Source organism: Cavia porcellus, unplaced genomic scaffold, assembly GCF_034190915.1.
Source record: "Cavia porcellus strain 051 isolate PalLab524CR breed Dunkin Hartley unplaced genomic scaffold, mCavPor4.1 scaffold_21, whole genome shotgun sequence".
NCBI classification, from domain to species: Eukaryota; Metazoa; Chordata; class Mammalia; order Rodentia; family Caviidae; genus Cavia; species Cavia porcellus.
The window spans coordinates 27,458,000-27,481,025 of NW_026947504.1; the positions used below are offsets into that span (position 1 = coordinate 27,458,000).

General features: G+C 37.6%; 1 protein-coding gene across 1 annotated transcript in view; it reads left to right on the top strand.

Moving 5' to 3' along the window:
* The first annotated feature begins 1,342 nt into the window (after positions 1-1,342).
* LOC106025090 (vomeronasal type-2 receptor 116-like) overlaps positions 1,343-23,026 on the top strand; it is a 32,247-nt gene continuing 10,563 nt past the window's right edge. Inside the window, exon 1 of the mRNA XM_063232816.1 lies at positions 1,343-1,390. Coding sequence (XP_063088886.1) covers positions 1,343-1,390 — 48 coding nt within the window. The remainder of the gene's footprint in view (positions 1,391-23,026) is intronic.

The window sequence follows — 23,026 nt, forward strand, 5'->3', positions numbered from 1 at the left end:
TTAAGTGTACAGTTCTCTAATGCATAGTCAGACTCAGAGAAGGAGCAATGGAAATTCTTGTACCAATACATAAAGAGATAGTGTTTTCTGGGTTCCTGAAAAGGGTGGCTTCTTTGACAAAATTTTTGAAACCTGAAATCTCTTCATGCTTGTGTGAAAAAATAAGAATCCCATGGAATGGATCAAGTATGAATTTTCTGCCCTCCAGCTGAGCTTGCCATCATGAATTTGTCATCCAAACTTTCTGTGACACTAATGTTGCACTCTGTTCTGATTCACATCATTTCAACTATCAGTATCATAGTAAATAACCTCCACATTGACTGATGTATCTGCAGTCAGGATATAATGTTTCTGTGTGGCTGACAAATGTAACACAGTCACAGTTAGGATGATTTTCACAAAAGATATGCAGACTCTGTTCCTGTCCATCTCAGCACTCACATCTGAGAGAAACTGAAGACCCTTAGGGCCTTCTGTGATGAGCAGTCCCGCCCAGGTCCTGCAGAAAAGAAGCATCAAGGACACCATGGTAAGAGCCAAAAACATGTCCTTTGGGGTCATCTAATAGAATAAAGGACACTTGACACTGTCAGTGTAAAATCAAATAAGCCAAAGGTAACTTAAAAGAAAAAAATAGTAGTGCTGAAATGTACTGAGTAACATGTATAAGTTGTAGAAGGAGACACGTGTTCTTCCCATCTTTTTAAACATCTCACTCAGGAGACATCTTTAAAAATCAGTGAATTATTCTGATATCCCAGAAACATATTTCTTTCTCTCTTTTCCTTCTCTTTGATCCAAAGGAAAGAAAAAGTTGTGAGAAGCCCAAGAAGTCTCTGTATATGGACTCTGGTAACTTTATACTCTTGGATAGATGCTAATCTCAGGCCCTTTATACTCTTGGTAGCTGAAGCACCATGGATGTGCTTCCATCATTTCCTGTTCCACCACCCCTCACCAGTGGAAATTTTTAGGGTTCCAGCAGTGGTCCAATCTCAGCTGAGGTTCCCCAGGGTGTTTCTGTCAGTACTTCTGCATACTTGCTTTCTCTTCTACATGTGTAATTAGGGATCTCATGTTGTCCTATGAGCATTTTGAAGGAATTCTCTAGCACCCTCCCATGACTGTGAATGAAATTTTGGAACTTGCAGCCCAGAGAAATTTTGGGTAAAAGCTTAGAATTCAGACCAAACTAGGAAACTCAGCTGGTGGCTGGGGTAAGTCCGTGTGCCACCTCAAGCCCTGGGAGACTATAAGATCATCTCTTCCAGAGCTCAATGACCTGCCCAGAGCCCAGCCACACTAGACTGGCTTAGCAAGTTTCAGGCCTATCAGGGGCATGCCCAGTGACTTTCTCCCAAACCGGGAAACTCAGCTGGCAGCTAAGGTAAGTCTGTGTGCCATCCAGGGCCCCAGGAGATTATAAGATCATCTCTTCTGGAGCTCAAGGACCCACCCAGAGCCCAGCTACACTAGGCTTATCTCAGCAGTTTTCAGGCCTGTGCAGGAAATTCCTAGTGACCTTCACCCAAAACTGGAAACTCAGCTGGCAACTGGGGCAAGTCTATGCACCACCTCGAGCTTCGGGAGACTTTAAGATCATCCCTTCTGGAACTCAAGGACCTAAACAGAACCCAGCTACACTAGACTAGCCTTGGGAGGATTTGAGGACCAACTATATTATGCCCAGTGACCTTCTTCAATTATGGGAGCAGCTGAAATGAGTTCCAGGGCATTAGTCTTCACCAGAGGAGAGCTTTAGCTCATCATCCACAGTGGTTAGGTGCCTTCCCAGCTAACTGGAGAACTGAAGGTGGCACAAGAGGGCCTGAGCACCTAACTAGTCCAGGTAACTAGTCCTCCTAACAGCAACCTCCATTCAGTCCCAGGAGCCTAGGGCACAGGACTTGATTTCCAACACATCCAGGGGAAGCCTTGAAACACTTGAAGCATAGAAATATAGGAAAATGACAAAGCAAAAAACCAAAATGAAATCTCAAACCTCCAGCCCATCCCAAGAAACCTCAGGAGCTATGCACATAGAATAAAATATATGCCATACATCTGAAATATCTTAAATAATAGTTACTGAAATAAAGAAGCAACTCCAGGAAGCTTTAAAGGATTTCAAACTAGAAATAATCTCCCAGGTAAAGGAAGAAATGATAAAACAAATGAAAGAGATGCTAAACATATCTAAAGATGACACAGTTTAAAAAAATTGGAGGAACTAAACAAAAAGGTAGAATACCTGGATAAACAATATAAGAAATAAACAGAATACAAAGATCAGATGCAAAGAGATATACAAGAAATCAAAAATTCCATTGAAAGTTATAAAAACCACTGTTATGGTTTATGTCTATGGCCCCCTGATTGCGAGGAAAAGCTTCTCTATGTTGCCACCATTCTGGAACCTCATGTGGCCTCTGTCACCATTCTGGAAAATGGCACTCTGCAGCTTTTCCCTCTAAGCAAATTCTTTCACCTTTGCAGTGAGGCTGCAGATGGTGGGGACCCAATTCCTGGGATGCCCCAGGGCCATCTTTCTTGTGTCTCTGAGTTTGCATTGTGCATTTGTGATTGGTACATTGTTTAGAGTTTGGATTGATGATGTCAGTACTACAGCCACATAGGAGTGGAGCCAGGGTGTGATATAATGGCAAGCAGAAGGTTATAGAAGAATACACTTGAAATTCCTGAGAGGATAGCAACTGAAGTAAGGAAACAACTCCATGAGATTGTAAAAGCAGTCAAATCAGAAATAATGTCTCAGATAAAAGAAGAAGCCACAAATATGCTGAAAGAATTGTTCAGTAGGTCTAAAGAAGACATAGACAAAAAAGAGGAGCAGAGGAAAGTGATGGAAAACTTGAATGAATGTAGAAAGGAATTATAATGTATGAAACAGCTTTAAAGAGAGATACAGGAAATTAAAAATTCAATCAAAACCTGGCACAACCTCTTAAAAGAGACTGAAGATAGACTCTCAAACCTTGAAGTTAGGATTGCAGCTAGTTACCATGAAAGAAAAGATCTCTTAAAAATAACATGAAATCAGAAACTAATAACCCAAAGGCAGCAGGATGATGCAAAGAAGCATAAATTAAGACATAGGTGTAGGTGAAGAAGGGGGGTCAACATAAATGAAATTAAAAGGATATTCACAGAAGTAATAGAAGAAAACTTCCCAAACATGGGAAATGAATCTGAAATGCAGATAAGTGAGGCACATAAGACTCCAAATAGCCATATCCAAAGTAAATCTATACCCAGACAATAATCAAGGTCCCAGAAATTCAGCACAATAATAGAATATTAAAAGCTCTTAGAGAAAAGAGACAGATCACCTATGAAGGAAAACCAATCAGATTCACAACAGACTCATCAATAGAAACTATCAAGTCAAGAGTGAAGTCTTTTAAACCCTGAAAAAAATCTTGCAACCCGTATTGACCAACCAAGCAAAATTATCTTTCCAAGTTGAAAGAAAAATAAGATACTTCCATGATAAAGAACAACTGAAGATATTCATGACTTCCAAAGGAACCCTAACAGAGAGAGCTACAGGATGTTCTACAGAGAGATAAAGCTGACCATGGTTCCAGGAACAGCAGCAGAGGAGGATCACCAAGCAAGACACACAATTGAATGAAGGGGAAAAGTGGAGGGCAAACAACATGATAGCAAGACAGAGAAAAATAAATGTATGGCAGTTGTAATCATTAATGTAGATGGTCTCAGGTCAGCAATAAAAAATAACATAGGGAGAGCAGATCAAGAACCAGGATCCATTGATACAGCATACACAAGAAACACATTTAACTGGAGAGCAGATTCACAGACTGAAAGTCAAAGGAGAGAAAACAATTGCTTTGTGTGACCGGAGACAAATAAAAAGCAAGAGTAATTTGCCTATGAACTTCAGAGTGGATAAGAAGGATATGGTATTTTTATGCAGTGGAAAGCTACCCAGCTGTAAAGTAGAATAATATTAAAGCTCCTGTAGGTAAATAGACGCAAATGGAGATCATGCTTATGGCTGAAGCAGTTCAAAATCATGTGTGTGAACCCTAGCATAAGAAACAGGAGTTAAAAGGATCCAAATGCAAAATAGATCATGAAAGAGCAAAAGGGAGGAAATACCTTGGAGGAAAAGGTGGAAACTACTGTCAATTTGTTATTGTCTTATCTTGAACTCTTGCATTTTTTACCCAATTTTGTTAGGTTTGGCTTTGTTCTGTCTTTTTTTGTTAGGTTCTATGCTGTCAGATGGTAGGGGCAGTTATTATGAATATAATGGGATATATTATGGTAATCACGGTTTCCTATTATATTGCTTTGAAGTCTTATAATGCTTTCATTCATTTATTTAATTGGTTTTATTCTGTCTTGTTTGATTTTATTATATGTAATGGTACGAACAGCTATTCTGAATAAAACAAGACATTATGGTCGCCATTGCTGATTTCTTCTTATCAAGCTTTAAAGCCTCACCATGCTTTTGTTCTTCTGTTTTGATTGGTTCTGTGCTGCTGTGGTTTATTTGATTTCATTATGTGTGATGATATAGACAAATTTTTTGAGGAAAATGATGTATTATAGTAGCCATTGTTCATTTTATTTTATTTGGTTTTGAAGTCCTCTAATGCTTTCATTCTTTTGAATGGCTTTATAGTATTTTTATATTTGATATTACTATGTGTGAAGATATGCTCAACTATGTCACAGAAAAGAGACATTATGTTAGGTGATATTGATGACTGGTTGTCTTGTGAAGTGCTGTGTTGCTTGCATTGTTCTGTTCTGATTTGCTTTGTTGTGTTCTCTTTTGTTTTATTCTCTTTAAAACAAAAAAGTCTGAAACTGTGTCCTCACCTTTATTCAGTCAATTGTGTATACATTCAATGGAATTTTCAATCTCCTGGATATCTGTTTCAAAGTGTTTCACAGATTCCATTTCTTTTCTAGTTGGACATTTATGGTTTCCATTATTTTCCTTAGCTCTTCTGTGTTCTCTCTGTGTCTAGTCTAGAATCATTCAGAAAATACATTTTTCTGATTGCCATTTCTTTTTTATTTGATAGATAAATTTCTCTGTAGCCTCATTTACTTGGGTCTTTTTTAAAATTTTATTTAAAAGGAAAAAGAGAAAAAACAAACAAAACAAAGCGGTATAAAGGTACAAGTAATACAGAACTGCAAAAAAAAAAAAAAAAAAAAAAAAAAAAAAAAAAAAACCAAAAAAAAACCCCAGTAAGAAATCACCAGTTAATAGATTATACATTATCGTTTTAGAGATAGTTGCTCAAGTCACAGTATCAAACATACAAAGTGAACATTCAAACAGAGAGACTGTTGCAGAGAGACGGCAAACAGTTGTGTTCAATGATCCAACCAAAAACATAAAAGTTTTCACTTATTAATTGGAAAGGCTTTATTCTGGGCTTCTTGAGTCTTTTTTTTTTTTTTTTTTTTTTTTTTACTTCTGTTGCTATCATTCTGGAAAACAAAGGTTGTTGGCTTTTGATTTCCTCTACCTCATTGTACCCTGGACTTGTCATTTGTGGCTTAGAATTCTGGTTTGTATTCGGCTTATGCATCTTGTAATTTTCTATTCTTTTTATTTTAACATGCTTTTTGGGTTGATGCGTGTATATTGTTTTATGGTACATAGATTTAGTATTGAGGCTGTCCTAGGAAACTTCTATTCCTCAGAGTTGTCTTGTAGGTGTATTTGATTCTTGGTCTTTGTGTCTACCTGAAGATATAACTTTTCCAATGTAATGTGGAAGACAAATGTCTATTTATTTAATTCAGCACACAGAGATTTGATAGTAGGCTACTCTGATGGTTATGACCCCACACAATCACAGTATTGTCATACAAGGATTACAACAAGTGTGACAACCTAGCTAAGATAGTACAACAGACAATAGCATCAAACACAGCTAAGAAACTGTCAAACGTTGGCAAGTACTGACTGGAGCAAATTAATTCAGTTGAAAATTTTCACTGCTTCTAGAGTTACATGTGGTGTTTGGTACAGAAGCCCTGATAACAAGCCATCTTTAGATTTGCCAACCAATGGTATCTCCTTTGGTCCATTAAATTTATAGCCAAGTGTGGCATTTTAATGATCAATTGTGGTCCCAGAGATAGCTAGTCAGCCTCCTACAGCAGTAGGCAGTGACAGCAAGTGCCGTGAAGAATGGAGGATATAATCGGAACACAGAGTACAATAGTTTTGATAAGTATGGCACCAGGAAATGCCAAGATTCCATGTTCTGGATTAAGAACCCTATGGCCATATCCTTCCATTCATGGACACATGGGAAAAAGGCTTAAGTATATCTGAGTGTCCTAAGCGTGGGGCCAAAGCCAGGGCTTCTATGATTTGTTCAAATGCTTTTTGTTGATTAGCTATCAAGAGACTGGCCTCTCCCTCTTGTGTCTTTATATAGGGGTCAAAACCATAAATGAGAAATTTGAGTTCCAGTTGTAACAGAATCCCACTGTCTTCAAGAATTCTCTTGTCCTGTGACCAAGTGTTTAGAATTAGGAGGGCATGGACATCTTTTTCCTTTCAGTGCCCAGTTGGTTTTCTCCTTGTGTCACTATGAAATCTTTATATGTGGTCTTTACTTGGCAGATTTGTGCTATTTCCTGGACAACATATTTCTAGCCCTCCACAGCAAATGATGGAGGTTTGTATTTTCCTGATAAGCCCTTATGGGTTACGACTACCAGAAGAATGTCATCTACATGCTGCACCTAGGTGCAATTTTCCTCTGGTGTGGTGAAAACTTTCAGGTCAGGAGCCAGATCCTCTCTAAAGATTGTGTGAGAGAGTTTAAATCCCAGTAGAAGCTGAGTTCAGGTGAGTTGTCCTTGGATGCCCTTGACACAATACTCCCATTGCAATGCAAAAATGAGCTAACTGTTGCAAAGCAGAGGTAGCAAAAGGCATCTTTTAAACTCAAGCAAGGAAACCAGGCAGCACTTGCTGGAGTAAATCCCATCAGTGTGTGTGAATTTGGTATTATTGAGTGGATGGTTTAACTGCCCTGATTCACACAACAAACATGTACTGGCCCACATTCTTTAGTTGTTTGTTTACAAACTCACAAGAGTTCCTGTGCTCCAGGATGACAGGCCTCTAACCAAGATAATCTGTTCTAAGAGTTGCATTAAATGTCCTTGAATGCCTTTCATGGCTTTCTGGGGGTGGAGCTACTGGCAGATTTGGACCAGAATTGTCCCTAGTTTCATTTCCACTATTACAGTTGTCTGATTTACACCCAGCTCAGAAGGTCATCTATAGAATACATCCTGGGAACCTTATGTGTCTGCCTATATAGCTCATCATTCCCCAGCTTGGCTGACTTATCTAACTACAGTCTCCATTCCTCTGCTTGTGAGATTGTAGGAGTCAGCATTATGCCCCAAGGTTGAGCCAACCTTCAGTCTTATTTCCCTGTGTCCCAAAGGTAAACTAGGCCTGTAGTTTTTGGAAGAAATTCCTTTCTAGAAAAAGAAATTTGGCACTTTGGGACATACAGCAATTCATGCTCGACTCTTCATAACCCTATTAAATTCTTTTTTGGCTAGTAACGTGGCTTCATTTCTGGGACCCCAGAGGATTCCAAAATATTTACATTTCATTTGGATACTGGTCCAATAGGTTGTGCTACTCCTGAGTGTTCAATCCACTATCTATTATAAAGTCCATCAGTTGGCACCCTCCTTTCATTGTGAGCATATACATTCTTTGGGAGGCTTAAGGACATGGATCGCAGTCTTGCCTACTCCTCATAGCCTGAAGTTCCTGAAAGTCTAATAATGTGGAGTCTGACTCCTTTTGAGGGTGGTAAACTTTAGCAGGTGGCTTCCTAGATTCATAATTTGCATCATTTCTGCCACCATTTTCTGGAGATTCATTTTTTAAGTTCCCATTGTTTTTACATCACACACACTGATCCCAGTATAACTGTGCTGGGTTGTGGGTCCCTGCCCTGTTTGAGCTCTGCCTTGTCAATGCCCAATCACTTGCCTTGTGATTTTTGCCATCTTTTTGTGAGTAGTGCTGCCAGTAGGTGTGCTTTTCTCTCGAGTTTCCTATCAGCTTGCCATTGGATCTCCTAGTCACAATTTACAAAGCTTTTTTGGTCACCTTCAAAATCTAGGCCACCTTCATGAAAGAAAAATCCTCTATATGTTGCAGCTTTTGCCTACTGTCAGAATTTCTGAGCCTGTTCTATAAAAGCAGCATTTATCATGTGCTAGTTTTCAACGGTTTAGGTATTAAATGGAGTATAGAGTCAAAGCACTGCTGATAGCCTCTCATAAAACTGATTAGGACATTACTCAGTTCCCTGGAGCACCCCTGGAATCTTTCCCATGTTACTGTTTTCCTTCCACCCTCTTTTATGCTTTGTAAGAGAAGCACTTGGTACTTTAAGCACTGTTAACTGTTCTCTATTTTGGGGTCCCTTTTGGGGTCTTTGAGTATTGTTTCTGATCAGATGTTCAACATTAAACATACCCACTTTGGCATTATTTTCTAATCAACAGAGGGCTTTTTGTGCCACCCTCTGGCCGTTCATGTTCAACAGCATCAAGAATAGTAGTCTCACCAAACTGAGCTTTAAATATGAAAGATGAATTCCATTAAATCTGTAAGAGCACAGGGCTTCTTGTAGGATGACAATAGTGTTTCTCATTCAGGAAAGCAGTGGTTGAGGATTGGCTGACAAAGCTATGCTGTCATTCTTGGATTTGGCTCTCCAGATCACAAGTGGGCTCATCTAGTGTCTCACAGGGATATCTGAAAAGCCTACTTATGGCCCAAGCAAAGGTGGCTCATTTGATCATTTGGCTTGTCTCATCTTCCCTCTGAGACAGAATATCTGATTCTTTCTTCATAGGTGCTGTCAGATCCAGAAGCTATGGGGAGAAGGAATTTGAGGAGGGAGCTGCTCAAGTAGGAAAAAATTAAATTCTGTTTTAATATGTGCTAGAAACAAATCTCAGTCATCCCTTTCTCATTGTTTGAGAAACCAGTAATTTTGGGATTGCAGAAATCCCAAAATTAGTAGATAAAAATCAATGCAGAAATAATTTGTATTTCTGAACACTAAACTTTGGCCAGCTTTCAACTAACTATTCAGATTTTTACTAACATGCTAATTCTACGCTAATTATATTGCAATGCTGAAAGCTGGAGCTCTCCATTTTTATACTTTCGAGAGACTATGGAAATATCTCAGAAATTGTGAAATTCTCACCTTAAAGCAATGGGGCAATACTAGAACATACTTCTATATTTTTCACCATCAAAATTATTGAGAACAAGAGTACATGGATAGACTTCAGTAACACTTGGATTCAGAGGTCTTTTTAAAATAGTAGAATTACTTCTGATTTTGTTATGGTCAAGTATATTTCAATTTGAGTTTACCAATTAAGGATCATGTTGCACAGGAATAGTAAATGGCAATGTAAACTATTTAAAATTTACCTGTCAACATCAACTTATGAATTGTGAAATGTAACTAGATGACGAGAATGAGAGAAGTGTCAAATGGAAATATTTTCAACTTACTTTTAAATTTAAAACTTGAAAAATAATGTCACTAAAGTTTAAGGAAATACTTGTCAGTTTGAGAAATGGTAACTCATGTCAAGACTGTGTATACAAACTAGGTATATAAATTAAAGATGTGATTTATATTTAAAGTAAATGAGTTTCAAAATTCAAAACATAAAAAAGAGTGAATTAAATTTCAATTTTAGTATTAAGTACATGTCTTCTCTTTTCTGAGTTCCTGTTGCATAAAATACGGTTTTCCATCCTTTGACTTTTAATCGATGAGTTTCCTTTTGGGTCACATGTGTTTCTTATATACAGCATATTGTGGGAACTTCTTTCGTGATCCATTCTGTCAACCTATTTCTTTTGATAGATGCATTGAAGTCATTTACATTTATGGATATCACAGATATGTGCTGGCTCAAAGTTCCCAGGTGATGTTCCAGTTGTTTGCTTCTGTTTTCCCCCATTGTTTAATTTCTTGTCCTATCTGCTGTTTCTTTCTGCTGCTGTCCTGGGAATTGTGGCCACTTTTGTCTCTATCTAGTATGTGTTTCAATTTCTTTCTAGGGTTGGTTTTGTAGCTATGAATTTATTCAGTTGTTCTTTATCATGGAAGTAACTTGTTTCTCCATTAAGTCTGAATGAAAGCTTTACTCAGTACGTCAGTATGAGTTGAAAGATCTTTGCTTTCAGGGCTTGAAATACCTCACTCCAAGCTCTTCTTGACATGAGGGTTTGTACTGAAAAGTCTATGGTGATTCTATTTAGCTTTCCTTGATAGGTGAGTTGTAAATTTTCTCTAACAACTTTTAGTATTCTGTTTTTGTGCTGTATGTCTGAGATCTTAATTATCATATGTCTGGGTATAGATTTATTTTGGTTGTGACTATTTTGCATTCTATATGCCTCACTTTTGTGCATATCAGATTTTTTCCTATGATTGGGGAATTTTCTGCTATGATTTCTGTGAATATTTTAGTTATGTCATTTGTATTGACTCCTGCATCTTCACTGATGCCTATTAATTTTATATTGTTCCATTTAGCTTCATCTTGAAGCTGTTGGATTATTATTTCATGCTGCCTTGTTATCTTCAACAAAAATCCTTTCATGATTTCTAGTTGCAATGATGTCCTCAAGGTTCCCAATCCAACCTCAGCTTCATTTAAATAGTTCTTCCAGCTCTGAATAGAATTTTTTTTCTTGAATATCTCTTTGATATTGTTTCATGAACTCTGCTTTTCTTTTTATTTTATTTAAGGTTTCCCGTGCTCCTGTAATTTTTTCTCTATTTCCTCTTTAGCTGTGCTCAGCATCTCCTTTACTAAGGTTGTTATTTGTGTCTTTATATGGGAGAGTACTTCTAATTTGATTTCCTCTATAGCTTCATTGAATATTTGTTTTTTTGTTTGTTTCACTTACTATCTTTTCAGAGATTTCTGGTGTGTTACTTTTAAAGTCCTCCATTTCAGTGTGTCCTGCACTTGTGCCTGGTGGACTAGATGTTTGAGGTTGCATTTTGCTTTTTCATTTTGTCATTTTCCCCTTTTGAGTTAATATTTGGTCCTTCAATCCCACTAGTGTCAACTGTTTGTAGTATGTACTTGTCACTGCAGACTCTGTTGGGTGAGTCCTATTTCTTCTTGGGCTGACAAGCCTAGTAGTATTGATGGAGATCAACATTTAGTTCCTGCTATTAACTTATCTTCACGTTATTCCATCTCAACAACTCTCCCTGTCTATAGTGTTTCTGTGAGCTTAGGCCCTAGTGTGCTGCTATAGTGTTCCTCTGTGTCTCATAAGCCTTTTTGATTTTCTCCAAGTGGAGGGAGTTCTTACTGGCACACTCCTCATCCTATCTGATGTTTTCTGTGTGCAGCAAGGAATCATCCACACTCTTGCCAGACTCATCAAGGTCTTACAGTTAGTTGGAGGGAGCTTTACTACAGGGCTTATTTAACCACTGTACACCTCTATTTTAGGTGCATACTCACCACACTGACTGAAGCCTACTGAGATCTTTTGTTTGGGCAAGGCAGTTACTGAATCTCCCTTCCAGGTAGCACAGCTAATCACCGTAGTACAAGGTTCTGAGAGAAAGGGTGGGCGCTGAAGATCAACAGCAATATTAGGTCCAGGAGGTAGAGAGTGCCCCAAAGGTATCAGCAGAAATCCTGCATCTGGCCATCTTCTGGGCATGGACCAAGGTCCGAGGGCAGCAGGCATGCCCCACAGCCAGTGGGCATGATGCAGGAAGCTCACAGAGGCCCAGGCCAAGGTCCCAGGGCAGTGTGGCATTCCTCAGTGCTGGCTGGAGTTCCACCTATTTACAGGTTTTGAGGGATGTTTCAAAGCTTCCTTGGTGCACTGGGAATCACCTGGCCCACTTATGGCTCATAAGGCAGACTTCTGGCAACTGCTGCTTGGAGCTTGCTGTGTGGGCCAGTTGTGCAAGTGGGGATTCTGTGTGTCCTTTGGTGATTTCAGACACAGAGAGTGGTCTTACTGCCTGGAAGCAAACTTTTAAGTAAGGCTTACCCATGCACTGGAATTAAACCAGCACTTGGTCAGGCCCTGGGACTGGATTCTGGGCCCTGCTTGCTGGTTGGAAGTTGCTGTGCATGGCCTGGTTAGGCTTGCTGGTACCTTCTGTGGGTCTTAGGGTGATTTCAGATGCAGGGAATAGTCTTACCTCCTCGAAGCAAAGTTCCAGATTTTCATGGGACACTGAAATTCAATGAAGTTGCACTGTCAGGGCCTACAACTGGAGCACCTGGCTTTTTCTAACTTCTTAACAATTACGTTTTGATTTAGACACTACCATAGGACTCGGAATGCTGCATTTCCTTTTTCATTTTCTTTCTGTTTAGGTGTTTGTTTTATTTTTTATTTATTTTTTATTTATTTTTTTTTTGGTTTCGGATTGTTGAGGTTTACGTCTATATTTTGTCTTCTTTCTCATTTTGCACAACTAGTTCACTTGCTTTATGATATTTTCATGTTACCTTACATTGTCTCTAGTCTCCCCACTCCATTTGGATAATCTTTGGATTTGTCTATTCACTCCATTCCCTCCCTCTTATTCTTTTCTCCAGTTTGCCAAATACTGCATAATCATGCTTTGTCCTCAAGCCTTGCTTCTACTGTATTTCACTTCAAATGTTAGTTTTCTGTTCCCTATCCCTATAAAATTTCTCTTCCCCACAGAATAAAATCACTCTACCAAGGAGAAACTTATGGAATACAATTTCCAGGTTTAGATTGGATGTTCTTAAATAACTGTAGATCTTACTCCTGTCATTGTAGATATCAAATTAGCAGATACCAATTTCTAAGCTTAGTTTGGTGATGTTGTTATTGGATTGCACTGCTTTATCCAGGATGTCTTACCAGTTGTGACCAAATGTTCATTGTGACTGTTTGGGGTGATAACTATCACCATGCTCCAGTAACAAAGGACTAGCTGGTGAGTCAAATAGGTAGCAACATCCAGTGCTCCATAAATAAGATAATTATGACCTTGTGACACACAAAAGCCAATAAACACCAGAAGATCTTAGTAAAAATGATGGCAAATATCAATTCCCACCATGGAAAAGGAATGAAATCCACACAAAACAGTTTCAAACAGATAACCAGGAGATTTAAAATTCAACTGAGTATATTCATAATTAACTATATGAAGCCAAGGATAGCATATCAGATTGAGAAGACAGGATTAGTGAACATGAAAAGAAAGATGTATCAAGAAGAGAAAGGGGCCATGAAAATGAATCCAACACCTGCAAAAAATGCAAAGAACAACAGTATATAATTGACTGAAGTTAGCAAGAAAGCTGGAGACATCAATAAATACCATGAAAAATGTGTTCACAGAAATAAAGCAGAAAATTTCCCAGAAGTGGATAAATAATTTGACATACAAATGAGTGAGGCATATAGAACTGCAAATAATCATGAGCAAAATAAACCTACATGAAGGCATGTACTAATCTAGATTCCAGAAATTTAGCAAAATAACAAATTATTAAAAGCTATTGGTGAAATGAAAGAAATCACCTATAAAGGAAAGCCAAACTGAATCACAGATTGTCATCTCAAATACTCAAGCCAATGTGAGCATGAAGTGAAACAGTTCAGGCTCTGAAAGAAAAAAAGCTCTAATCTAGATTAGTGTACCTTGCAAAAACTGTCTTTTAGAATCAAAGTAGAAATAATATACTTTCATCAAGGCTGGGGATTTAGCTCAGCATCATAAGTGCCTGCCTTGGAAGTGTGTGGTCCTGAGTTCGATCCCTGGTACCTATTTAAAAAAAGACAAAAAAATAAAATACTTTCATGACAAAGAATAATTGAATGCCTATTATAAAAAAAATCAACAGACAAATACTATTGAGGCTCTGGGGAAAAATAGAACTGCTTTCCACTGTTGGTAAGAGTGTAGACTGGTGTAACAGCTGTGCAGACTGGTGGGAAGATCCCTCAAATTTTAGGACAATGATCTTATTTTACCCAAATGTGACCCTTCTTTGTATCTTTCCAAAATTTAAAAGCATTATATCACAGTGATGTATTATAGCAGCACAATTTGTAATAGCTGAAGCTTGGAAACAGTCCTTATGCCCATTGTTGGATGAATGCATGAAAGTGATGTTTTATTTTAATACATTTGAGTACTACTGAGCCATAAAGCATAAGTCTGAGATATTTCTAGATATATAGATGTCCCTGGAGACCATATTCTTAAGTGTGATAAATCACACATGTATGTATAAATATCACATTGTCTCTCAGGTATAAAAGCTGATAGAATAGTTAAAAAACAACTGCACAATACGTATCATGAAATAGGAAGAAAATGTTCAAAAAGAAAGGAAAACTGGATGTGGAGGGAATGAAAGGAAAAGTAAAGAATGAGAAAAAATATAAAATGGAAACAATGCTTTGCAATTAAGAAGAGTAAAATGAGTTGAACTGAGGGGAGGGAATAGGATTAAGCAGAAACTAACTAAGATGCATAATTAACATGTAAAAGACCCTTATAACTAATGTGATCACTATGTATATCTAAAATGTGCCAATAAACTTAATTTGAAAAATTCACATTGTCTTAATATCTAATGAAATAGTATTAGGAGAATGGTGTGTAGGAAGGGAAGTATGAGGAGGGTTTTAATGCTCACAAATGAGCTTAGTGAACATGTGCAGAGTGAAGAGTGAGCTGAGCCATTCATACTGACCGCTGTGAGATGCACACCATTCCAGGCACCTTTTTACATGCACAGACTGAACTCTCCCAAGGGATGGAAGATGGAAAATACCATGTCAGAGCTGGAAGAGCCAATGAAAACCAAAGTTTTACAAATACATGGAAATTAAACAAGATGTTTCTGAATGACTGATTTATCAGGGAAAAACAAAAGAGAAATTTTAAAAAACACTGGTAAGGAAACACCTAATATCAAAATTTTTATAGATGCAGTGAAAACAGTTCCTTTCCTGAAGTAAACATAAATCATAAAAGAGGAAAAAAATATTTGTCAGTACTTTAACGTTGATGCTTGATACTCTAGAAAGAGTAAGAACTATCTTCAGAATATATTTTAATTTGAAATTTTTATTTTAGGAGGGCATATCTAAAAATACGAACAGTGAAAATGAAAGGCCAGCAGTCTCCTACGAGGATGCAAATGGGCTAGAGGAGATCATTTGTTTGTCTAATGAGGTGTGGTAATAGCTCTGTGGACCCAGTCTTCATGAGCAGACTGAGATTTCTGAGAAATAGACGCATGAATGGATTGGCTCTGTGAAGGATGGAGAACGTCACTTTGTAGTGCTCCACTTCACAGGCTACATCAAGGCCTGGCTTGCAGCACATGTTTTCCTCCTAAATGACTACCACAGGCTGTCAAGGGAAGCAAGTTTTGCCTGGCTGACATGGGTGGGTTCAGGGTACCAGTTCCCCTAATTGTACAAACATGAGTAATGTTCGTCGACTGGCAGAGTTCATCTTCCATCACAACATTGTGAGGTTATTCATTTTTGTGGATAACCATTGCATGGTCACTATTGGCTACCAGCCACAGGAACTCTTAGAAAAAAGTATTGTACAATTCTGTCACCTTGAAGATCAGTAGCTTCTAAGAGAAAGTTTGTAACAGATAGTGAAGTTAAAAAGGGCAGGTATTGTCTGCCATGTTCTAGGTTTGATCTAAGAAGGATCAAGAATGAGTTTTAAGTGTACAGGAATGCTATTGATTTTTTAGTGTTGGCTTTGTATCCAGCTACATTCCTAAATTTGTTTATGCCATCTAGAAATGTTTCAGTGGAGGTTTTGAGGTCTTCTACGTAGAGTACCATATCATCTGCAAATAATGTATTTTAACTTTTTCCTTTACAATTGCTACTACATTTATTTCGCTCTCTTGTCTAATGCCTGTGACTTATGTTTCCAGAACTACATTATACAGGAGTGGGGATAATGGACATCATTGTCTTGACCCTAATTTTATGTTGAAAGTTTTCAGTGTTTGTTCATTTGGTAAGATGTTGGCTGTTTATCAGACTGGCTATATCAGAGTGAGATAAAGACTATTCTGATTTTTATAGGGTTTTTATCATGAATGAATGTTGGACTATATCAAAAGCTTTTTATGCATCTATTCAGATAATCATGTAGTTTTTATCTCTTGTTTATTCATATGATGTATTACATTTATTGATTTGCATATGTTGAACCATCCTTGCATTCCTGCGATGAATCCAACTTAGTCCTGTTGTATAATCTTCCTTATCATTCACTGTATTCTTTTTGCCAGTATTTTATTGAGAATTTTTGCATCAATGGTGGAATATTCTGCCATTCACTTTTTGGTTGGTTCTTTCTCTGGTTTTGGTATTAGGGTAATACTTGCTTTCAGAAATGAATTAGAGAGAATTGCTTCCATTTCAATTTCACTGAAGAGTGTGAAGAGCATTGGCATTCAGTTTTCCCTAAATTTCTTGTAAAATTCAGTCACGTATTCATCGGGACTGGGGATTAAGGTGCTAATTACATTTTCAATTTCATAAACCCAGTTAACTGAAATTGGGTTTTTCACAGTGTTAACTCTTCTTGATACAGTTTTGGTGAATACATATATTTCTAGGAGTTCATCCATTTTCTCTGTGTCATCAAACTTGTGAAAGTAAAGGTTTTTGAAGTAGGTATTAATGATCTGCATTTCCACAGAGCCTATAGAGATTTCACCATTTTCATTTCTTATTGCATGAATTTGTGTTTTTTCTTTCCTTTTTTCATCAGGTTTGCGAGGGTCTGGTAAATTTTAGTTATTCTTTCAAATAAGCATCTCTTGGATTCATTAATTCTTTGTATTGTTTTATTATTCTCCATTGATTGATTTCTGCTCTGATCTTTATAATTTCTTCCATTCTTTTGGCTTTGTACTTGACTTACTTTTCTTTTTCTAGATGTTTGAGTGGTAGGATCAGGTTGTTTATTTGTGTTTGTTCTGTTTTTCTGATGTCGGAATTGATTGCAATAAAGTTTTCTCTGAGGACTGCTTTCATTGCATCTCACATGTTCTTTTAAAATGTATTTGTATTTTTGTTTGCTTGTAGATATTATGAATCTCTTCTTTAATTTCCTCTGTGATTCACTGAACATTTAGGAGGGTAATATTTAGTCTCTATGTATTTATGGAGGTTTTACAATTTCATTTGTCATTAATTTCCAGTTTCATGGTATTATGGTCAGATGATATACATGGGATAATTTTGATTCTTTTGCATTTGCTTAAGCATGTTATATGTCTTTGTATATGGTCTGTTTTAGAGTATGTCCCATGTACTGCTGAGAAGAATGTGTATTCTGATGCTGTTGGTTGGAATTATCTGTACACATGTACTACATCCATTTGTTCACAAGTTAGATTCAGTTCTGTTCTTCCTTGGTTTTTTTGCCTAGTTGATATGTCTTTTTGGGACAATGGAGTGTTAAGGTCAGCTGTTTTGATTGTATTACTGCTTATTTGACTTTTCATTTACATTACTATTTATCTTATAAAGCTGCTTGCTGCTATATTTGGTGCAATACATTTTTGATTGTTATCTTTTTCTCTTGAAGATTTTCCCTAATTACTGTGTAGTGAGCTTCTGTATCTTTTTTATCATTTTTTTATTTAAAGAAATACTAAACAATACAGAAGATTGGTAGAAATAATACATACGTTTAGTGAAAAAAATAAACAGTAAGAAATCACTAGTTGATGTCTACATATTGTCATTTTACAAATAGTTGTTCAGGATATAAAAATGGAACATGTAAAGTGGGAATTCAAACAGTGAGACTGAAAACAGTTCTTTTCAACTGTCCAACAAAAACTTAGTAACATGGTTGTCAATGCTACACTTAAACATACATGCAGTTACCCATATCTTCATTTATGTTTAGATTAAACAAACTAAAGCAGGTTAAAATCATTCTGAAGAATAATAGTATTGCTAGATTTCACATCATGACACTCCATGATCAGCACTGGGTACTGTAGTGTCCTTTTTAAAATTTAATGTAAAGAAAGACTAAACAAAACAGAAAACAGGTAGAGATAATACATAATTTCAAAGAAAAAATAAACAGTAAGAAATCACTAGTTGATGATTACAGATAGTCTTCTTACAAAGAGTTATTCAAGATACTAAAGTGGAGCATATAAAGTGGGGATTCAAACAGTGAGATTGCAACTGGTTCTGTTCAACTATCCAACAAAAACTTAGAAATATGATTATCAAACCTATACACTTAAACATACATGCAGTTATACATATCTTTAATTATGTTGAGATTGAACAAATCCAAGCAGGCTAATATCACTCTGCACAAAGAATAATACTATTGCTGGGTTTCACATTATGAAACTCCAGGATCAGCCCTGGGTATCTTAGTGTCTCTTTTTCTTCAAAGTATATTTTCTTTCTTGATTTGAAATTCATTTTGTCTTCAAACAGAGTAGTTACCCATGCGTTTTTCTTGCTTCCTGTCACATGTAGTATTGTTTTCCTTCCTTTGACTTTCAGAGTATGAATTTCATTTTGAGCTACATGTGTTTTTGTATACGGAAAATTGTTGGATATTATTTCCTCATCCACTCTGCCAGTCTCTTTCTTTTGATTGAATTTAGGCCATCATATTAATGGCTATAACTGATGTGTATTGGCTTATTTTTGTCATATTATTTTTCTATTATTATTCTGTTATCCTACTATTAAACCCCTATTAAACAGGGATAACCCTGTTTAATTGTTTGTTCTGCTTGTTAGTTGCTGGTTCATTCTCTTGTTGTCCTTGGAATTTTGGTTATTTCATCTCTTTCTACTATATATTTCAGTGCTCTTTCTAGGGTTGGTTGATTTGTCATTGTCATGCTTTATGTCTGTGACCCTAGGACTCATGAGTTTGCATTGTGCATTTGTGACTGGTTCATTGTTTAGTTCTTGGATTGATGGTGTCAGTGCTCCACCCACATAGGGGTGGAGACAGGATGTGATGTAATGGCAAGAAGAAGCTGTGTCTTGCTCTTTGCTGGTTCCTGCTTGCTGTTTGCAGCCACCATGAACTGGGGCCCAGCCATGCCAGCCTCCCTTGGAGCCAACTGAGTATGGATTGAAACCTACAAAAACTGTAAGAAATAAAATTTTCTTTTCCCAAATTTGGGCTTCAGGTATTTTTGTCTCAGCAATGAGTAAAAAGTAAGTAAGACGGAATTTGGTACTGAGGAGTGGGGTCGTTTGCTGTGACTATACCTGACCATGTTTTTCAAGAGGCTTTGGAAATGGCTTGTAGGCAGAGTTTGGAAAGGTTTGGACATGTCGCCTGGATGCATAGAGCTGGAGCAGCTTAGGCTGTGCTGTAAAGGAGATTCTGGTCAGAGCTCAGGAGACCAGAAGGCTGATGATAGAAATCCTTTGGTAAAGACCAGGCTTGGGAGGTTGCTTCTTCAGGGAAGAAGGACTGCATTGTTTGTTGGACTTCACATGATGTGTGTTACGGCATGTATGCATTTTGCTCTTGCCCAAATACTTTGCCTGAGACTGAGACAAAGGGCAAGGACTGCTTGATCTTGAAAAAGAAATTAAAAAGCAATCTAACATTGAGGCTGTGGCATGGCTATTGTTGAGGGCTTTTAGCCAGGTTTATGCTGCAAATCAAGAGCAAAGAGCTCAGCAGGATAATTTGCAATACTGTGAATTTGGCCAGAAGAAAAATTCAAGGAAGGCTATGGATTGTAAAGACAGAGTTGAGATTTTTATTCTTGAGGAGAAACAGAGACATAAGAAAGACGGCCCTGGGGCATCCCAGGAAGTGGGTCCCCACCATGTGCAGCCTCACTGCAAAGGTGAAAGAATTTGCTTGGAGGGAAAAGCTGCAGGGTGCCATTTTCCAGAATGGTGACAGATGCCACATGAGGTTCCAGAATGGTGACAGCATAGAGAAGCTTTTCCTCATAATCAGGTAAACAGAACCCTGTGATCCAGGCAACTGACTCCTACAGCCAAGAAAGAGAAAGCCTGGCTACTGCTCCAGCTAGCAGTAAACCTTGGTGGCACCCACAAGGTGCTGATTTTAGGTGCAAGGAAAATGCACGAATTCTGAGGGTAAGACAGCTTCCACCTCGATTGCAAAGTGCCTGGTAGGCCAAGCAGTGTGCCCTTGAGAGGGCAAGTTTTGAAGACGTAAGGGTGAAGCTGAAGGTGCAGTGGAGACCCCAGAAGTTTGGAAAAGCCAGGAATGTGGATGATTCAAGGGGAGCTACAAAAAGTGAGCAAAGAGGATTTAAGAGAAAAGCTGCAGGAGTTGAAATCACCAGAGGTGCCCTGGAGGTGGAATCACCCAAGCCTTTTGGAGCTTGTAACCAGATTGCTTCAGATGCTGAGCATGGAACTCTAGGACTTAATGTTCGTCCTGCTGGATTTGGACTTGCTTTGTTTCCAATGCTTTATATTCCACTGTTTGTAACTTTTGGAATGGTCATGTTTATCTTTTATTTGCATTTCAGAAATTGTTAACCTTGTTTCATTTGTACACTGGGTTACAGTAAAGTTTGCCCTAGATTTTGGAGGAGACTTGGGACTTGGACTTTTCAGCAATGCTAAAGCTGTTAGGACTTTGGCAACTCTTGGAGGTGGACTAAATGTCTTTTGTATAAAGAATGTACATGATTCAGGGGGGCCAGGGGTGGAATGTCATGGTTTATGTCTGTGGCCCCCAGGCCTCATGAGTTTGCATTGTGCATTTGTGATTGGTTCATTGTCTAGAGTTTGGATTGATGATGTCAGTGCTACACCCGCATAGGGGTGGAGCCAGGGTTTGATGTAATGGCAGGGAGAAGGTGTGTTTTGCTCTTTGCTGGTTCCTTCTTGCTGTTTGCAGCCACCATGAACTGCGGCTCAGCCGTGCTCGCCTGCCTTGGAGCCAACTGAGTGTGGACTGAAACCTACAAAAACTGTAAGAAACAAATCTTTCCTTTCCCAACTTGGGCTTCAGGTATTTCATCTCAACAACGAGTAGAAAGTAACTAAGACAACCACCTCAATGAAAGTGAAGATAAAATTTCAGACCTCAAAGACAAGATTACAGCTAGTGAACAGGAAAGGAAAGATCTTTTAAAAATAACAAGGAACTGAACATCTGCAAGATGATGCAAAGAAAAACAACATATGATTGATAGGGATAAATGAAAAAGAAAGAGACAAAATAAAGGATGTCAAGAGGGTATTCAGAGAAGTAATAGCTGAAAATTTCCCAAACATAAAATTGGAAACTGACATCAGGATCAGTGAAGCATATAGAGCTCCAAACAGCCATAACCCAAATAAAACTAAACCCAGACATATAATAATTACATCCCAGAAATCCAAAATAAAAATAGAATACTAAAAGCTATCAGAGAGAAAAGATAGATCACCTATAAAAGAAAATCCATCAGAATCACAGCAGACTTCTTAGCACAAAGAATGACGTCAAGAAGAGCATGGAGTGAAGTATTTCAGATCCTAAAGGAAAATGATTTCCAACCTAAACTGATGTACCCTGAAAAACTGTCCTTCAAAATGGATAGAGATATAAGATATTTCCATGGCAAAGAACAGCTGAAGAACTTCATGATCACCAAGGCAACCTTGAAAAAAATACTGAAAGACAGTGTAAACACACTTAGGAAAAAAACATTAAGCAAAGCAGACAACTAAACAGAACAGAAAGATAAAGATGCAACAGCAGAAAGATAACATGTCAATAATAAACCAACATATAACAATGAAAACCATTAATGTAAATGGCCTCAACACACCAAGTAAAAGAAACAGACTGGAAGATTGGATCCAGAAGCTACACCCAACATTATGCTACAAGAAACCTATCTAACCCAAAAGGATAATCACAGACTAAAAGTCAAAGGATGGAAAACAATACTTCATGAAACAGGAACCCCCCCAAAAGCGGGAGTAGCTATTCTGTTTGCAGACAATGCAAACTTCCAGCCAATAATGATCAGAAGAGATAAAGAAGGTCATTACATACTGGTGAGGGGGAAACTTCAAGAGGAAGACATAACAAACTTAAATATGTGTGCACCAAATTCCAGAGCACCCAGGTATATAAAGCAAGTATTAACAGAAAGTAAAAGCCAAACTAGCAGTAGCACAATTATAGCAGGATACCCTTCACATACCATTTACACCAAGGGACATATCAACCAGACAGAAATTCAGCCAAGAAATAACAGAACTGAATCACACCTGTGAACAAATGGACTTAGACATATACAGAGTATTCCATCCAACAACATCAGAATACACATTCTTCTCAGCAGTACATGGGAAGTTCTCTAAAATAGACCATATATTAGTGCACAAAACATATTTAAATAAATGCAAAAGAGTTGAAATTATCCCATGCATGTTATTGGATCATAGCACCATGCAATTAGAAATTAATGATAAAAGATACAGCAAAAATCCCACAAACACATGGAAACTGAATAACACTCTGTTGAGCAATCAGTGAGTTACAGGGGAAATTAAAGAAGAAATTAAACAATCCCAACAAGCAAATGAAAATGCAAATACAACTTGCCAAAATCTGTGAGATGCAATGAAAGCTGTCCTCAGAGGAAACTGAAAGAATAAAATAAATAACTGATGCTACATCTCAAATATCTAGAAAGAGAAAAGCAAGCCAAGCCCAAAGGCAAAAGAAGAGAGGAAATTATAGAGATCAGAGTAGAAATTAATGCAATAGAGACTAAGAAAACAATCCAAAGAATCAATGAATCAAAGAGTTGGTTCTTTGAAAGAATAATTAAAATTGATAAGCCCCTAGCCAACCTTAATATAAAAAGGGAAGAAAAAGCTCAAATTCATGCAATAAGA